Source organism: Gobius niger (assembly GCF_951799975.1).
Source record: "Gobius niger genome assembly, chromosome: 16".
In the NCBI taxonomy this organism is placed as follows: Eukaryota; Metazoa; Chordata; class Actinopteri; order Gobiiformes; family Gobiidae; genus Gobius; species Gobius niger.
Window position 1 is genome coordinate 19792941 of NC_136867.1, and position 16662 is coordinate 19809602.

General features: G+C 40.7%; 1 protein-coding gene across 11 annotated transcripts in view; it reads right to left on the reverse strand.

Annotated features, from left to right (window-relative positions):
- The window catches only part of LOC306975700 (traf2 and NCK-interacting protein kinase-like), an 80807-nt gene that overhangs the window by 60421 nt on the left and 3724 nt on the right, over positions 1-16662 (reverse strand). For all 11 annotated transcript variants that reach the window (XM_079573366.1, XM_079573359.1, XM_079573365.1 and 8 more), the window contains exon 2: positions 1485-1550. In XM_079573366.1, coding sequence (XP_079429492.1) covers positions 1485-1550 — 66 coding nt within the window. The remainder of the gene's footprint in view (positions 1-1484; positions 1551-16662) is intronic.

Consider the following 16662-nt stretch of genomic DNA (forward strand, 5'->3'; position numbering starts at 1 on the left):
GCTATAAAGTCATCATTCATTGAAATTCATTAATGCAACTTTAGAAACCGAAACCTGCTGCAGCTACAGGAAAAGATGGACGTCTAGGTAAAGCCCTATGCCTGTCGTTTTCTAATTGAATTGCAGCCACTAAAAAGCTACCCTGACCGATCTAATGCTAAGTATAGTACTTTTCACACAAAGTTGACATTTCACACATCATGCATCCACACAGAAATAGGTCTAGTTACAGTAAGTAGGCTATAGCTGATTGAATAGTATGTCCTTTATACATCTATACTTGTCCAACTCCAACAATGAATGGAAATGCATCAGCTGGTCGGTCCTGCTGCCGGGGGCGAAGTGTGCAGCTCTGTATAACGCATAGGAGCAGAGCGTCTGAATGTCAGCCAGCAAATGAGCCGTGACTTTCAGCATAAGACCGTCGCGTCAGCAATAACCGGATACACTGGCTCTCCTGTTCCCGATTGCGCCGTGTTTTTTCGCCTCTCTTGTCCCGTATACACACGAGGCTGTCAGATTATTTCCAGGAGCACGGAGAAGCCATGTCCGACCTCTGCGCGACCTCTCTTCTGATCCAATCACCGGCGAGCGCACCTCCTCTCCATCTCGGGGCTAACCTTGACTTGTGGGTCCATTAAACACACGTGCGCACGGGCAGAAGGCTGCGCTCACTGGCAGAGGTGGTCGGTGGGGATTTCTATTTACTCAGTCGTGTTTATTTGAGTGTCTTTGAGGGTCAGGTCATGGGAGATATTATATGGGCAGATTATACAGTTAAAAATCCTTCCAGATGACTGAAGAAAGGGCAACAAGTGCAGAAAACACTCCAATCCACGTTTAGTTGAATTTGGATATTATTTTTAAGTTTTGATGCCGCTTTTTCGGACGGGGACCATAACAGACGTAATCACAGTGTCACAATACATTCTGTGTTCAAAATGGCAGCAGGAAACAGCTGAGGGCTAAAGACAGTGAACATCTCAAACCACACGCATGTCATAATGTCACCCACTGAGAACAGCTTTCTGCACAACACTTCCCCAAAAGCATCTCACTAAGAGGCTCCCATGGGTGCAAACCGCTGCCCCCCGCTGAGATGAGAGGGGGAAATGTGCTTTAGGTGAAGTGTGCTTTAGGTGAAAACAGCAACAAGACGAAAAGAATTATAAGTCAGCGATGGAAAAAAGACTTTTGGAAAGAAGCGTCTCAAAGACTTCTGGTGGTGTCTGTTGCAATATTTAAATACCTCAGATCCTCTGCATCTAAGGAAGTTCTGCTTCTTGCACCATGGCAGGAAATGAATTAGGTCAATGTGAGGCTGCGACATATAGGCCGAGTAAAAGTGAAAGCCACAGATGCATCAACCGCAAACGTAAATACAAATGTTTTCTTAAACCATTGTATATTCTAATGTGACACAACACAATGCTAGAATGTTTAACTGTAGTTTGGACTTCAAATAACAAAAATGTCAGACTCACCTTGTACACTTGCCCATATGTGCCATTTCCAACCAGCTCAACCAGCTCGAAAATACCAGCAGGATCCTGAGGAGATAGAACAACAGAATGAGTCAAGTTATCTGCAACGCAATGACAGGTGTACAACAAGGTATAACTTCAATCATGGACCATCTTAAAAGGAGTCCATGGTGGAAGTCTAGGGTAAGTAGATCTCCCAAACCGTAAGCATTTGTGTTCAATAAGCAGCTCGTTGTTTGAGGGCACTTAGTTATTGCACATATTGCACAAAGACTGACGGAAGTGAGGCAACCAGTCTGCACCATCGGCCCCTACGACCACCACCAACCACTCACTCACTCACTCCATTCACTAGGCTTCCTGGTGTTCCCAAACGGTCTCCCATCCAAGTCCTGCCAGGCCCTTCCCTGCTTAGCTTCCAAGGTCTGACGGGATTGGGCATAGCACAGGCGGTATGGCCATGGTTAAGGTTAAAGGCCAAGTTTTAGTGCTATGTTTCTTCTTCTAAACATGAAGGTCCTAATTCAGACCCCAATCCAGCCTCAGATCGGTCTTGATTCTTTGTTACGTTTTGATTTTGACACAGTCATTTCAGGAAACAACTCACTGTTTATTGCAATATAAAGGACAATCATTGAAAATCACAATTTCTCTCGGCTTTATGTGTTCAGTTACTTGATATTTTTAGTTCGGAGATCACCTTCATCTGAGTGCACAGCTCTAGTGCTCACATCCACGCAAACCAACTAATAATTTAAGTCGCTTTGCTGCTATTTGTCAACACAGATTTTAGCACTACACTCTGACAAGCAGCCCAAGTAGAGCGAGCAACTAAAACTCGCTGACCCCATCCCAGCAAAACCTCCCTCCACCCCCATCCTGCTCCTGTCCCGTTGCTGTGTTGCCACGGCATTCCGACAATAGCTGGCATTCACACTCACTCCAAAGTCTTTAAATCGTCCACTCGTTCCTCTCTTCATTCCTGACAGTGTCCAGAGCATGGGCCAAAAAAACAACTACTAGTGTGCCCAGTCTTCTTTTTAAACTCAGCAGTTTTTGCGTGTGCGTCAATCAAAACTTGAACTGTATTGGCAGACACGTCAAGAGCCTATACGCAGAAAACTTATTCCAACTTGTGAAGGGTTTTCTGAGAACAACTTGCCCATCAATATCACTAGGGCTGCAGCAGTGATATTTAAATGATGAATAGAAAATGTCAAACACTGCAATTTTACAGGTAATACAGTAATATGTCCTCAGAGAATAACAGTAAAACGTTCTTCATGAGGTATATCAAGTATAAAAGTGCCAACCCAAAGTTTGGACGTCGCAATAAAGTATTGTCCAAAAATAGTGCAGCCCTATGTTTTCAATACTTTCACTATACTATTTGTCTTTGTCACATTTGCCATTGTTGAAAGCCAGCTTAAAAAGGCATCTGAGCTACGTGACTAATTTAAACCCCAAATCTCTTACTCACTGAGCTATTCTTAGACCTGGGAGCCTCAGAGGACGACGGTGCTGACTATTGGTTTTTGCAAATTGGTCCGTCAGACGCTAATGCCAAAACTCAATAGTCGCATTAACTCTTTTGTGGTTACATGTGCACTACTGTATATATCTGTAAATGGAAGACCTAGGCCATTTTGCTTTATACTGTGGCTTTATCCATGCGTCTAGATCAGTGGTTCTCAACCTGGGGGTCGGGACCCCCATAGGGGTCGCAAGACAAATTTGGGGGGTCGCCAGATTATTTAGATAAAGTATACATATTTTAATTAGCATATAATCTAATGTTTTATTGTAGCATGTGTTTGCTATTGTACCAAAGTGCCATTATTTGTTCGTAGTTTCATGAATTTTATTTCAGCTATTTGTTTTTTCTCTTTGTTTTTTTACTTTGTTTTTTTACTTTTTGTTTATTGACAAGTCAGAACAACAAGTTACAACAAAGGTCTTTGATTTTTTTCCCCTCCTCCCCAACAAAACAAACAAAAAACAAAAAAAACATTAATATTTTTTTATTTTTATTAATTAATTAAAATAATAATAATTAAAAGACATGGAAAAATAAATAAAAATAATAATTATAATAATAGTAATAATAATAATTTAAAAAACTAAATAAATAAAATAAAATGCGGTCCTATAAACAACATTATGAGAACTTATCTCTACTATTTAACAATAGCCCGGGTGGGGGGTCACGAACCCCTTTACCTGCTATAATGGGGGTCGCGGCTCCAAAAGGTTGAGAACCACTGGTCTAGATTACCAAATGATACAGCTCAAGCTTCAAGGGATGTGGATGTTCTTTTTTTTTTCATATCTAATAGGTGCCGTGTTGCATTATAGCTGATTCACAATTACAAAGCAAGACATTGTGTTGACATCTCTGCCTGGCTCAAATATTACATGATACCTGCTGCTTGTCACACACTATTCCCCGCTCAATAAAACCTTCTGGTCTATAAAAAGCTACACTCTATTCACATCTGAGAGGCTCCATCCTCTTCTCGCTCACTCTCAGCTTTTCACACGCGCGTACACCTTTTATATTTTGCCTACTGCAGATTTTTTTTTTCTTTCAATTTCAGTGAAGGGTTTGGTGGTTACTTGGATTCGCCAAGCATTGCATCCTTTTCCTCTGTATTTGACTTATCCTTCCACCCTTGAGTAGCTTGTCACACTGAAACCCCCCCCCCAATCCAAAAACATGCACAGTCAGCTAATCCTCCCGCGAGGTAATTCTGACCATGTTTCTCGGTGAAGATCAGGCGCTGCACTGCGGTCGCCCCCACTGCTCCTGACCGGTTGCACGGGGCACTGGATGAAGGATGGGTCAAATGCGGAGGATACATTTCCCTACAGGGACAGTAATGTCTACCAATACAAATACTAAAATGGGAGAACTAAGATTTGACACAACACTCTCCACTTCGCTAGATTTGGAAATGGCACAACCAGACAACTAACTCTGTACAGTATTGTGGAACAGAGGCAATTACTTTACACCTTCTTTTAGGTTGACCATCTGTGTTTCCCTTGTTTATTTTTATCAGTTCCCCTTCCTGTTTCCCCTGTAGTGCTTTAGTGTCTCTATTGGTTTGTTTCTGCGCCTCTCAGCAGACCTGTCAACCTGTCAGCTGCCTCTGTGGACCGAGCGCTTTTCTCGCACTCTCCTTCCTTTTGTCTTTTGTTCAGGGCGCGCACAAACGATTTCCCCTTCTCTAGCGCTGCAGACGAACTGTTTTTTCTCTCGCGCGCCCTCAAGTACATCCTCCCGCCGTCTCGCTGCCTCACACTGGAGCAACACACAGAGTGGCAAAAGTACACCTCCTCCTACACAGCCAGTGTTCAAATGTTCTAACAAGTGCGAGTGGGCATCAAGGGAAGAGCACAGAGAGCTAAATGTGTGCAATGAAACTGTGTGAGAGAGCAAGTCAGATGGAGAGAGAATAGTACAGGAAGCGCACAAGCCACACACTGCCTGATATTTAAAAAAAAGGGTCACCAACTGGATTTAACTAACTGTTATGATCCGTGCTTGCTGCAGTTGGTTAGATCTGCCCAAAGAATGAAATCAATGGATTCTCTGAACATCCTGAATGACCAGGTTATTCCATCAATGGATTTCTTCTTAACTGATGACAATGCCAGGATTCATTGGGCTCACAAAATGAACAAGGGGTTCAGGGAGCAGGAGACATCAATCATTTTCACACATGGAGTGCAGATCTTATCCCCATTGAGAATCTCAGGGCTGTGCTGGAGAAGGCTTTGCACAGTGGTCACACTCTCCGGTCACCAATACAAGATCTTGGCTAAAAATGAATGCAACACTGGAACTCTTGACATTGCAGACGCTTATTGAAACTATGCCACAGGGAATGTGTGCTGTACTCAAAGCTAAAGGTGTTGCAGTGAAATATTAGAGTGTGTGAGTGTATCACACCTACTATGGTGAGAGTGACTGAGTAGTCTATAATGCAGAGTGTTAAAGAAGGACTAAGTAACTTGTTTACCTTAATAAATCCTCTTCGTAGTCCCTCTGGGGGTCATACAAGTGTCAGAAAACAACCCTTGCAACTATCCCTTCATCGCGTCAGAGGCGCAATACACACTAATAGAATTGCGAAGAAGAAGCAAACAGGCTAATGGGCAGCGCCAACTGTGGGCTAGCGCCACTTTAGCAGTATTTACAGCCAAGTTTGAGTGAAAAAAACGATCTCCATTGTGTAATTGGGTTGTGGCACACTGTACAATAATCCTCTCTCCCTTTGTCTTCTCTCTCAGCATCTACTATTTACTCTTACGGACAATTAATGACAACAAAAAAAACGCAACATGCTACAACACCTGCAGTGGTGCTTATTGGCCTCTAGGGACATGAGTTACTTAGTTCTGCTTTAAGAGAGAATTTAATAGGGATCAAATAAAATCAAAGACAGGTGAATACTCTACTCTACAATCCTGTAAGCTACTACACTCGCCAGCTAGTTCTATTTTATATAAAGAATCCAATGGTTGGTATTGACAGGTGAATTAACCAGAGGTGAATTAACCAAGGTATCCACTGGCAAAAACACTGAATACTGTTAGCAAGAGAAGCTGTTGTTTCAAAGGCAGACTAAAGTGGACCTGAAGTGGGAAAGTAATTACTTTTTAAGTCAGATAAGTGTTCGGCTGTGTACTCAAAACATGTGTAAATCTCCCTCTGCAAAAGATCGTGGCTTTTTGGAATATGAATATTGCTGTGGCTATTCTTAAATTTGCACTGCACAATATAAGGCAGCCATAATGGCAAGTTTTGAGCCCCAGCTTGTTTGCCCTCACTCATCAACTACATTACATGCTGTACAGTTTTGTCTAATGAAACCCATTAAGTAAAAATGTTTTGACAGGACAAAAATATAAGTAAGTCATGCCACTCTTTCCACTTTTATTTTCTAAGACTATTTTCTGAAAGTCACTCTCTTTAAACCACACTTTTTATAAGCAGCGGTCCTTCCTATCAGGGATTCTGTTGCGATGCTCTGTGTACACCGGTCCCACTGCTGTCGATCGATCGGAGGTTAGAGTCTGCATGTCAACAGTCCGTGCCCAATGCATAGACCTCTCCTTTTCTCACTTCCTCCTCCGTTCTCCGCGCGTGTGAATTAACTCCATGGGCCTCGCATACAAACTTCTGACAGGATCTCCCCAGACACTTCTCAGGACGCCCTCTCCTCTCTCTCTACATTCTGATGCCGCGCACACAGCCAGTCGCACGCTTTAAAATGCACAGGAAGAAGACATACGAGGCGGGCAATGCACGCGTGTGTGGTTTTATTTCCCTCTCCAAACGATCGCCCAAACCGGGGAGAGAAGAGCCTTTTTCCTGCTCTAGTTCATACATGTCCTCTGGCACGCTGATAAAAATATAGCACAATATCATTCATATTTTATAGGCCACTACTTGCAGAATGAGCTCTCTGCACTCGGGCTGGGGGCGCGTTTCGCCACCGGTGGGGCTGTTCCTGTGCAGGGTAGCTTTATTATATCTTCATTTTGTGCATCTCCAGGCAGATCCACATGACTGCCCCATGACCCCACGGGTGGCTGGTGAATCACAGGGGCTGTGTGTGTCTAGCCGCAGCAGAATGTGACAGCGCGCATTAAATAGTTTGTAAACAGAGGATCAGAATCAGAGCTTAGTTGGGGAAAATAATCGGACTTATGTGGATTTAGATTTAGAGATGAGTTAGTCAAAAGTACTTATTCAAAAGCTGCGCACAATTACATTAAGGGTTGCTCCAGTGGGCACTGCCTCTGTGGGCCTTCGCTGGCTTGTAGGACAGTAATGCACTGAAACATGACTTTGAGTGCAGATGGGGAAAAATACTCTCAAAATGTATGTTCTTTGCCTTGACCATTAGGAGTGTATATGTCACTCCTGTAGGCACCAACATACAAGAGATGAGGCCTTTATTTTCTATTTTAGGAATTCTAATTCTGTTGTATGGGGTGAACTGATCCATTCATTTTTTTTAAATACACTAATGATAGTCTTACAAAAACCTGTTCGTTTTCTGTTATCTAAAGTGGAAATAGTGACTATAGTGATGTTCATTTGTGACTATATGATACAACACAAGATAAACAAACAAATCCGCCCAATAGTGAGAGTGCACTTTCTTCCAGTTTCACCAAAGAGAAAAGAATAAATGTACAATATTGCCCATACAGCACATTGTGGCAAAAAATATTTGCTGCTTTGAATCGGCCTATTGAATATCTCTATTAGCTTAAAAAATTCAAATCTGATGAGTCAGATTTTCATGGTAAGAGATCGGTTTGGTTAAATGTTTTGTAATGAAATAAAAGCAAGGTTATTAACAGTGCTGACAAGAGTAGTTCATTCATGGCTGGAGGTTAAAGAGAGGAAATCCAGGTAATGCAGTTTTAAAGACACATACGCTTCTGGCTAAGAGGCTGTTAACAGAAACATTTTGCAACATTGAACCTTTTCCTCATTAATCTTCACATTATGCTTGCACTGAGGCGAAACCGGGACTTATTTTAGTCGTGGAATTTATGAACAAACTTGTGCAAAGAAGCCGGAGCACGGAGCAATTTACAGCCGTTCCATACATCATCCACAAACTGCATCATTATTTTGTTTCTGTTCTACAGCTGCTACAAATAAAGCAGGGAGCGTGCACAGTGATATTGCACTTTTGTATAGTATAATGTCGGCAAAATTGCAACGCAGTTCCTCATTCGTAAATTGCATATCACCACGGGTGTCTGTCTAGCCTCTGTCCAGCCCGCTCACTGTGCCAGGTATGAAGCTGAAGATTGCACATGGTGCCATCCATCTGCACAAAGGTCTAGTCTACAGCCTGCATTTAGAAACACAAGATCGGCCCATACAATGTAACATGTCCCATTTCAAAGTCCTGTCCTTGTAATAAGAGTTTGTTTCTTTTCCCTTGCACACGATGTGACTTAATCAGTGTATGGACCAGATACAATTATTAACTTGGTAGTTAAAGCCACACCGTGTAATATTTTACCCAATTAGTAATATTGAAATACAAGCATTTATTTTATGACAGATATTTTCAACATTGAAAAATACCCGATAAATGTATAAACAAACATGTGCCTTTGCTGTGAGCGGCTCAGCTCTCCTAAGACATGACTGTAACTTTAGCGGGAGTGGGTACGTCTCCAGCTCGTCTCCATGGAGATGTGACGAAAGTCAGCAGAATTTGAGTTTTGAACAGGTTAGGTTCGGTTTTGGTAACAGTGTCATCCAAAATGTTACGCAGTGTGCCTTTAATTATCTCAATAAGCCATGATCTATCCAAATATTTGATGCAGCCCATTATATGAAAGAAACTACAAATCTCACTGAAAGTCAACGTGGGCTTGAAGGCAGAGAAGGCAGAGAAATTATTATGTATATCTATTTTTTTCACAGGCAAAAATCTGAGACGAATTGGGAGTTACAATAGTAGTTTTATTTTTCTTCTGTTGACTCATTATGTGGCTTATCATTTCACTTGTGCACTTACGAAAGATTAAGTCCAAACCTTTGGGGCACAGAAGTGAAGTTTCCCTGGGCCCTCTCTCTATCCCAAACACAGTATATTGGTCCAGCAGGCCATTAAAAGTAATGGATTTTAGAGTGCCGGGCTGGAGTCCTGCAGAAAGCCACTTTACAGCACATGTTTAAGGGTCTTCAGTGACTGCAGCTAGTACTGCTTTTGTTTATTCTTGTCATCAGACCAACCCATTTATGAATACTATCACAGAGTTTTCCAATTTTGCCAACACTTGAGGTAGAAATTCCGTTTTACCGATTCAGTTCATAATGCACATATTAAACACATCCAAGACCAATACCGTTCTACAAGCTACTTCAATTGAGAGCTTCAAAACTCTGTTAAAGACACATCTTTTAGCACAGGCTTTTAACACAAGATGAGCTGAGCCTTTTTCATATTTTCACTGTTTAGCACTGTGTGACCATTTCTGTGAAAGGTGCTATATATACTGTATAAAGCTCTACTCTCTTCTCTCTTTTTATAAATAAACTTCACCATGATCTGGATACCATTTGATTGCAGTGCATATTATGAACTGCTGAACAAAATGGTATTTCAGAAAGCCTAGCCTGTTACCCATAAAGGCACTGACAGGGATAGTTTTTCCCCCCCTCAAGAATATCAAATACATTACTGCCTTTGGGATGCCAACAGTGACCAGTCCAACTGATGATTTTAATAGTAACACTCACTTTTACTCAGAACTATTTCTCAAACTTCATAGACTTGGCAACCATCCAAGAATATTGACTAAAAACAAATAAATGTCAAGAGCCACAGCCTAAGAGAATTTATGACATGTCAAATTGGGACATTTTGATTTAGTACATAGTGCCTATTTAAATTCAAAACACTGTGCACTCGTAAAAAAGGCAAGCCCAATTCCAAAGAAACTTTTTTATATCCAGCACCTGCCCAACACCATGGCAGTTACTCATTATCAGAGAAGACAAGCTGGTTTATCGTTTAGTGCAATACAAATATGGAGTTTGGATATGTGGATAAATCAAACTTACACATTAAAGGTGCAATATGCAACTTTTCATGTGAAAAAAAGTTGAGATTTTTTGAATATTTGATCTTATACTAAGCCAGCGGACCTTACTTTCGATCACGTGCGTCAGTCTCTACAACACTCCAGGATCAGTTGTTTTGTAGGTTTTCTGGTGAAAGGGTCCGACAGCAGTGAAAACCTTCCAAACAGCTGATCCTGGAGACCACTGTGACAGAAAGTAAAGGCGCCATGCTCACCAATCATGCAACTGAAAGTGCATTGAACAGAAAAAATCCCACATTTCTTTTCTCATTTGGAAAAGGATTTTCCAACACCAAGTTCGTGGCTGGTAAAAATACTGTAAAAGAAATTACCACTCACTCATACAATATAGTAGCTAAAGTGTCTTGCTCAATGACCAGAAAAAAAGTGACAGAAAAGTGGGAAAAACACAAGAATATGACAAAAAGCAACAAAGAAACGACAAAAAAGTGACAAAAAAGTGACAAAAAAGTGACAAAAAAGTGACAAAAAACACTTCAAAATTATTACCATCAGTTTTGCAGGTCTTTACTTTGAGGATTGTAGTGATGTCGCGATATGTTGTGGCTTCTTGCGATACGGATATTGCTTTAACTGATATCGCGATATGATATTTTTTGCGATATATCGTGCAGCCCTACTTTCCTGTGTAACAAACTGAGCCCTTGAAAGATTTATACACAACGTGCTTAAGAGTCAGATTTTGTCTTTTCTCCATAGAATTCAATCTGTCGGTGCTTGTGGTGGTCAAAGCTAGGGCTGTCTTGGATATTGCAAAAAAAAATCTATAGCAAAAACTGTAAAATCCAGTCAGAGTCAGACAATATAGCATGGCTTCTAGCATTATAGAAATTGTGTTGCCTAATATCGCAATAAAAACAATTCACCAATGTATTGATGTGTTTAATGTGCAGCCGGATAAAGCGTTCTGATGATTTTGTATGAATAGCCATATGCAACACAACATACATCGAGTTGCCCTAACAGAGACGCAGTGACAGCTTAATAATTCAGTCTCTGTGACCCAGACCAACATTAAAAAGTCAGATCTCTTAATAATAGATTTACAGCAGGAAGCAGAGTTAGAGTTTGTCCTGCCATAATAATGAACCCATTCACTCCTCGTCCCTACGCCTTAAATCACTTACCCTGTCATGTGACACTTTTTCTTGTCATCTGCGCGTCCGTCCCTCCTGCCCCCTCATCATTCATCTGCTTCTTCCATTTTGACCCCTGCGTATGAGATTTCGATCCAATAGATTTTTCTTTCTTTTTTTACTTTTTGCACTGACAGCCAAACAAGAATCTGCAGTGCAATGGGGTTTTGTGAGTGGAAGCAATACTTTTAGAAATACATGGTTGGCGGTTCAATCCCAGCTCTGTCTTGTCTGTTTGTTTTCTCGTGTGATTGGTGATGAACGGAGAAGCACATTGGCAGTGAGCCTGAACAATATAAGGCAAGAAAAATATTGTATCGCAATGTTGATGCAATGTCTGTATCGCACGAAGCCTCAATATAGCAGTATTTCAAAATCACTTGTCTTCGTTCTGACTGAGGTGAACACATTTTTTGCAAACTCAGCCTAAGCAAAAGATTTAGTTTATTTAGCTCCATTTTAGCCTTGTTTTAGTGCTGATTTAGACTTTTGGTTTTACTTAGCATAACTTTAACATAGCTTTAACATACCGTGTTGAAACAGTTTAGTCAAATATTGCGCAGCCCTCATTGACAGCCACATTCACATTAGTTAACTAGGGCAGTCTCGGTAGCAGAGCTGCCATTACCGCCACCAGAGTCTGAATGAATAATGCCATGTAAATCACTTTGGCTATCTTGAAAGGTACTATAAAAAAGTATTTAGTAGTAGTGACTTACAAGCAGTTTTCAGCTGGGCAATAGGGAGGGATCGCTGACCAATAGCTCTTGAGCTATCAGTAGCTGTCCAGCTTCCTCTACATTTCTTGATACACAGGATGTTACACAAGTGACTTCAAAGTATAAGCAGCTCATAGGGACAAAAGGCTGAAGACCCCTGGCATAGATATGTAAGAAACATTAGTACAACTGTAGAAGTAATGATAGTACTTTCTTTTAAAGTTTTATATTATACCCATTCTGTCTCTTGAGTATTGATAGTCATTGGTATGTATTATATAACCTTGACATTAGTGACAATTTTTTTCTAGGGTACCACTGAATCACCTGGAATAATAAAACTGTCATTCAGTCATCACTAAGTAATTTTACTTTACTACTTTACTACTTTATAATTAAATAGATTTAGCTGATGCACTGGTTTGTCAACTTTGTTTGAACCAAGTGAAAACTTTTATAGTTATGCAGCAAATACATAAATTATGCCTGCATATATATAATAATGTTATTGAATGTAAATGTTTTCTCACATTGTACAGCCATACTGACACCCCTTTCACTGAAGATTAAATGTATGTATCTTTACTGATTTATCTATGATTGTCATTGATTTATGTAGTGAACTAATACAAGCGCACCCATAACTACACCAATAAAATGGCACCGTTTCTTATGTAACATGGATGGAGTTGTGCAAATAGGACAATCACCATTCTACTTCCTGCACAAGCGTTACCCAGAATTAAAGGCTCACTACAGCTCCATCATCAGTGACTTGGGGGCGAGAAAATAGGTCAACTAGAAGCAGCCGGGCAGAGGAGAGGGGAGAGGGGAGTGGGGCATTTCTGGGCGACAGACTGCCATACAGTATATAGACTATTCATGAATAAGCTCTGTGTAAGCCTTGGGCAGTGCTTTGGCCCCGTTACTATGGAGTCTATGGTGAGGGGCTGAGGAATGTGGCCTAATACTGGGATAAACCGCGAGGGAGGGAGAGCACTATGGCACGGGCTAGTTTAGTCACTGGTCACATCTCCTCCTTTAGACTGAAGTTCAGCCTATATGTTCCCCGCATTGTCCCCTCAGAGGCAGTTGGACAGCTATATTTGCGCTGCCACTTCAAAACTAGATATTCTGATATGGGTGTAATGATATCTGTGACAATAAGAGGAAAAACCTTTATGTTACAGCACAATTGCATGATCAAAGAGTTTAAAAAGCATGGATTAAAAGTGTAACATGCCAACTATAGTCATTTACGGGAACAGGAATAATTTATGTCATGGTGATGTATCCCAGTATGTTGACAATCATTTACCAGCAAATATTTCAAGTATTTAATTGGCTATAATCGGGAAACAGAGCAGCAAAATACGTTGTCCCTTGTTACTTACAATGCTATTTCCTTTCTATGACCACGCTACTACAGTGCTGTAAAGTAAAGTGTGACTAAACGTTTGACTAATCCCACAAAAGGCACAGAAGGTCAGATTAACCATTGTACCAACTTCCTTAAGCCATACATTATATCCAACACCACAGATAGAGAGTTAACAAAACAGATCATGCAATAGTTACATTGTTCGGTGTGAAGTATAAAATGCAAAAAGAAAATAACCAGTATTATATATTATATATATTATTGTGGTTTTGCCATTATTGAGTAGCTAGACCTTTCAACTGTACTATAGCATTGGGCTGTTGACAAATACTTCTATGAATTAATAGCTTTTAGTGCAGGAACTTCCATAAGTTTTTGTCAGTGCCATGCCACGCCCCTTTTCGTAGTACAAGTCACGGAATGAAGAATTTCTTTGCTTCTAGAAATCCTACACTTTCAGTTTCTGATTCTCATTCCCACTGCAGCCAACAGAGGGTGCTCTATGCCAAATTTAAACCTGACCATATTTCCCACTCATAAACTGTCTCTTCCACATGTCTACACATTATTTTAAGCTATAGAATTTAAATCAATGCTGAGGTTCCCAAAAGATGCGTATAAGCTACAACTGAGCACGGTGAAGTCCACTTTACTGTTTGTGTCCTCTCTCTCTGACCCCATAGTCGTCCTTTCATCCTCACCTGCTTTTTCCTTTCATCTCAGACCTCACACCTGAGTGTCAGCTCTGTGCCTTTGACCAATGCCAACTAAAATGAATTGTGTGTACGTGCGTGTGTACGAGTGTCTGTGGTGTTTTTTATGTCTATGTTGCTACTTCCTGCTGGTCCTCCATCTGTCGCAGCCATCAGCTGACTGCATGGTGAACCCGTGCCTCTGACGCCTCTGACCCGCTCACTGTACATAAAAACCACAGTCTGCATCATCATCACACTATTAGTCACATTACAGTAAATGAATAGGTTATTTGAAAATGGGCTTTTTTATGAGGCACAGTGGACATGATGACTACATACTGTACTGCTGCGCTACACTAATGCAACAATGTGATATTCTATTTGTACCAAAACTAGCTGCTATAGTTCATAGACTTTGCACAACCGACTGAACTCTTGGATGTCCACATTTACATTTACAACTTTGGAAATTTTCAAATGTTTTGCAATAAAATGAATGTACAAAAAAAAAAAATCCTTAAGATGTTAAGCATACAAGAATGAAAGAAGCTGGCCTCTCATCCAGATTCATGACGGTGTGTCAGTGATTGAAAAACTTCACTCATACATACAGCTCCCATTCCAGTCACCATATGTGGTCAGTAGGAAGCACTTCTGCTAATGTCCTAAACCTGTATAAAATGAGACAATTGTGCCAGGGATGGTAAAACCCATGAAATATTCATAATGCCAATCAGTTTGACCGGTCGCATTTAGCAAATATCAAAGATTGCAATTATTTAGGAGGCACACTACAAAACAAGGTCTTGGAATGAATAACAGCTGCAAGTTAGTTTAAATAACTAGAAGCATATTGTGAAATGGACACTATGAGTTAATATTTCCGTCTTCGCTCAAATACTAACACCCCAAGATGTGTTTAAAATAGCAAATTAAATACTCAATAGAAACTTCGCAATTAGATATTCCCAAAATCTAGTATTGTGATATTGACTGGACCAACTAACCGACTGGAGGACTAAGCAATGCATTGTAATGTCGCTCCCTAATGTGGCAACAGCAAAGCCCCCATTCAGTCTTTGAAGCAAGAATGTACAGGTTTTATACAGCTGAAAAGCACTGTTGCAGAAGCATTAATTAAATTACTGGTGTACACACACTGGGAATTCAAACGGCAACTCGGTTAACACACAGATTACAACACATTTGCACATGTTACAGACCGGCCTTGTATGGTACATAGGAGCGTGTGCATATAAAACTGACAGTTACATGAATGGAAAATAGGCTCCCAGTGAATGCATTGTAAACCTCTGGAGAAGCTGACAAGCACAGGGTCCTGACAGCTCAATAATGAGAGAAACATGTTACCAAACCATTCAACAGTCCGGGTTCAAAGACACTCTTGTAGCAAGAAAATAAAAATCAGAAATATACCGTACAGTCGCCATTTGGATCTCGAACTGCTGTGAGACCAATCAATACAACACAGAATAGGTCGAATATAACCTATTCACCGAATAGGTTGAATATAAGGAAGTTGCTTATTCAAAGAAAGCTCTTGAAAGACATAATAAATGTGAGGTTTTTCAGAGAAGTAGACAGGAGCAGCAACATGAGACGAAGATGCAGAAGAAAAAAGATTCTCAGTGGTATATGGAAGGGTGTTGTTGATCAGATAAGAAGACTAAACCATTGCTGCTGCTTCATCACCATTTTTAAAGGCCAGCGATGAATGTATACTTCAAACTTCAGTGAAACCAATCAATACCAGTGCAACAGTGCAGTATAGATAGCATTTAGCCTGCAGCAAAATGTCTCGCCGAGCTTATTCGGTTTAGGAGCAATGCGGAATGGCACTAAAATCGATTATCTTTACCGCAATATTAGGAGACGCAACATCCGTATCACACGAAGCCACAATATATCGCAACATCACAGCGGTCTTCCATCTGTGTTATACTTTCACACTTGAAAATGTGCAAAAGTTGAAGTTTAAGTCATGATTTTCCTCATTGACATCCATTTTTTTGTTTACCGATCTTGTATTAATCCAATTTGATCTTGTTTTGACACAGTTTTATGACTGTGTTAGTCTAACCAAGTCAGTTTTCTACTGTGCAGCCCTGTGTCAAGGAGCAATGCATTATTGTATGCATTATAAAACAGGCTTATCTGTCACTAAGTACACTTTATGACCGGCAGGTGGCATTATCAAGGAGCTTAAAGTTTTACATTTAAAACATGTGATTCAGCGATCCTTGCAATAGAAATTAATAGCACCTTTTCCATTTATGGGAGCAGTAACTGTGAGATAGAGTCTTAGGTTCCCACAAGAATTAAATTCACTGGTTTATTGAGCTTGTCTGGTTTCTTTTCTCTACTTCTCCAAATGTGGTGAGGGCAGTGACTCAGACCAGAACTATCCATAAGCATCAAAGAAGACCATTGACAAAGCACTGCCGTCAGACAAACCACAGTGACATCCACATCGGACACCCCCACCCCACCCCATCTTCGGCCTGCGCTGTTCGACTGAAGCATTGCTCTTGCGGATGGGAGCTGCAGGGGCTGAGGCATGACACCAGCGAATGT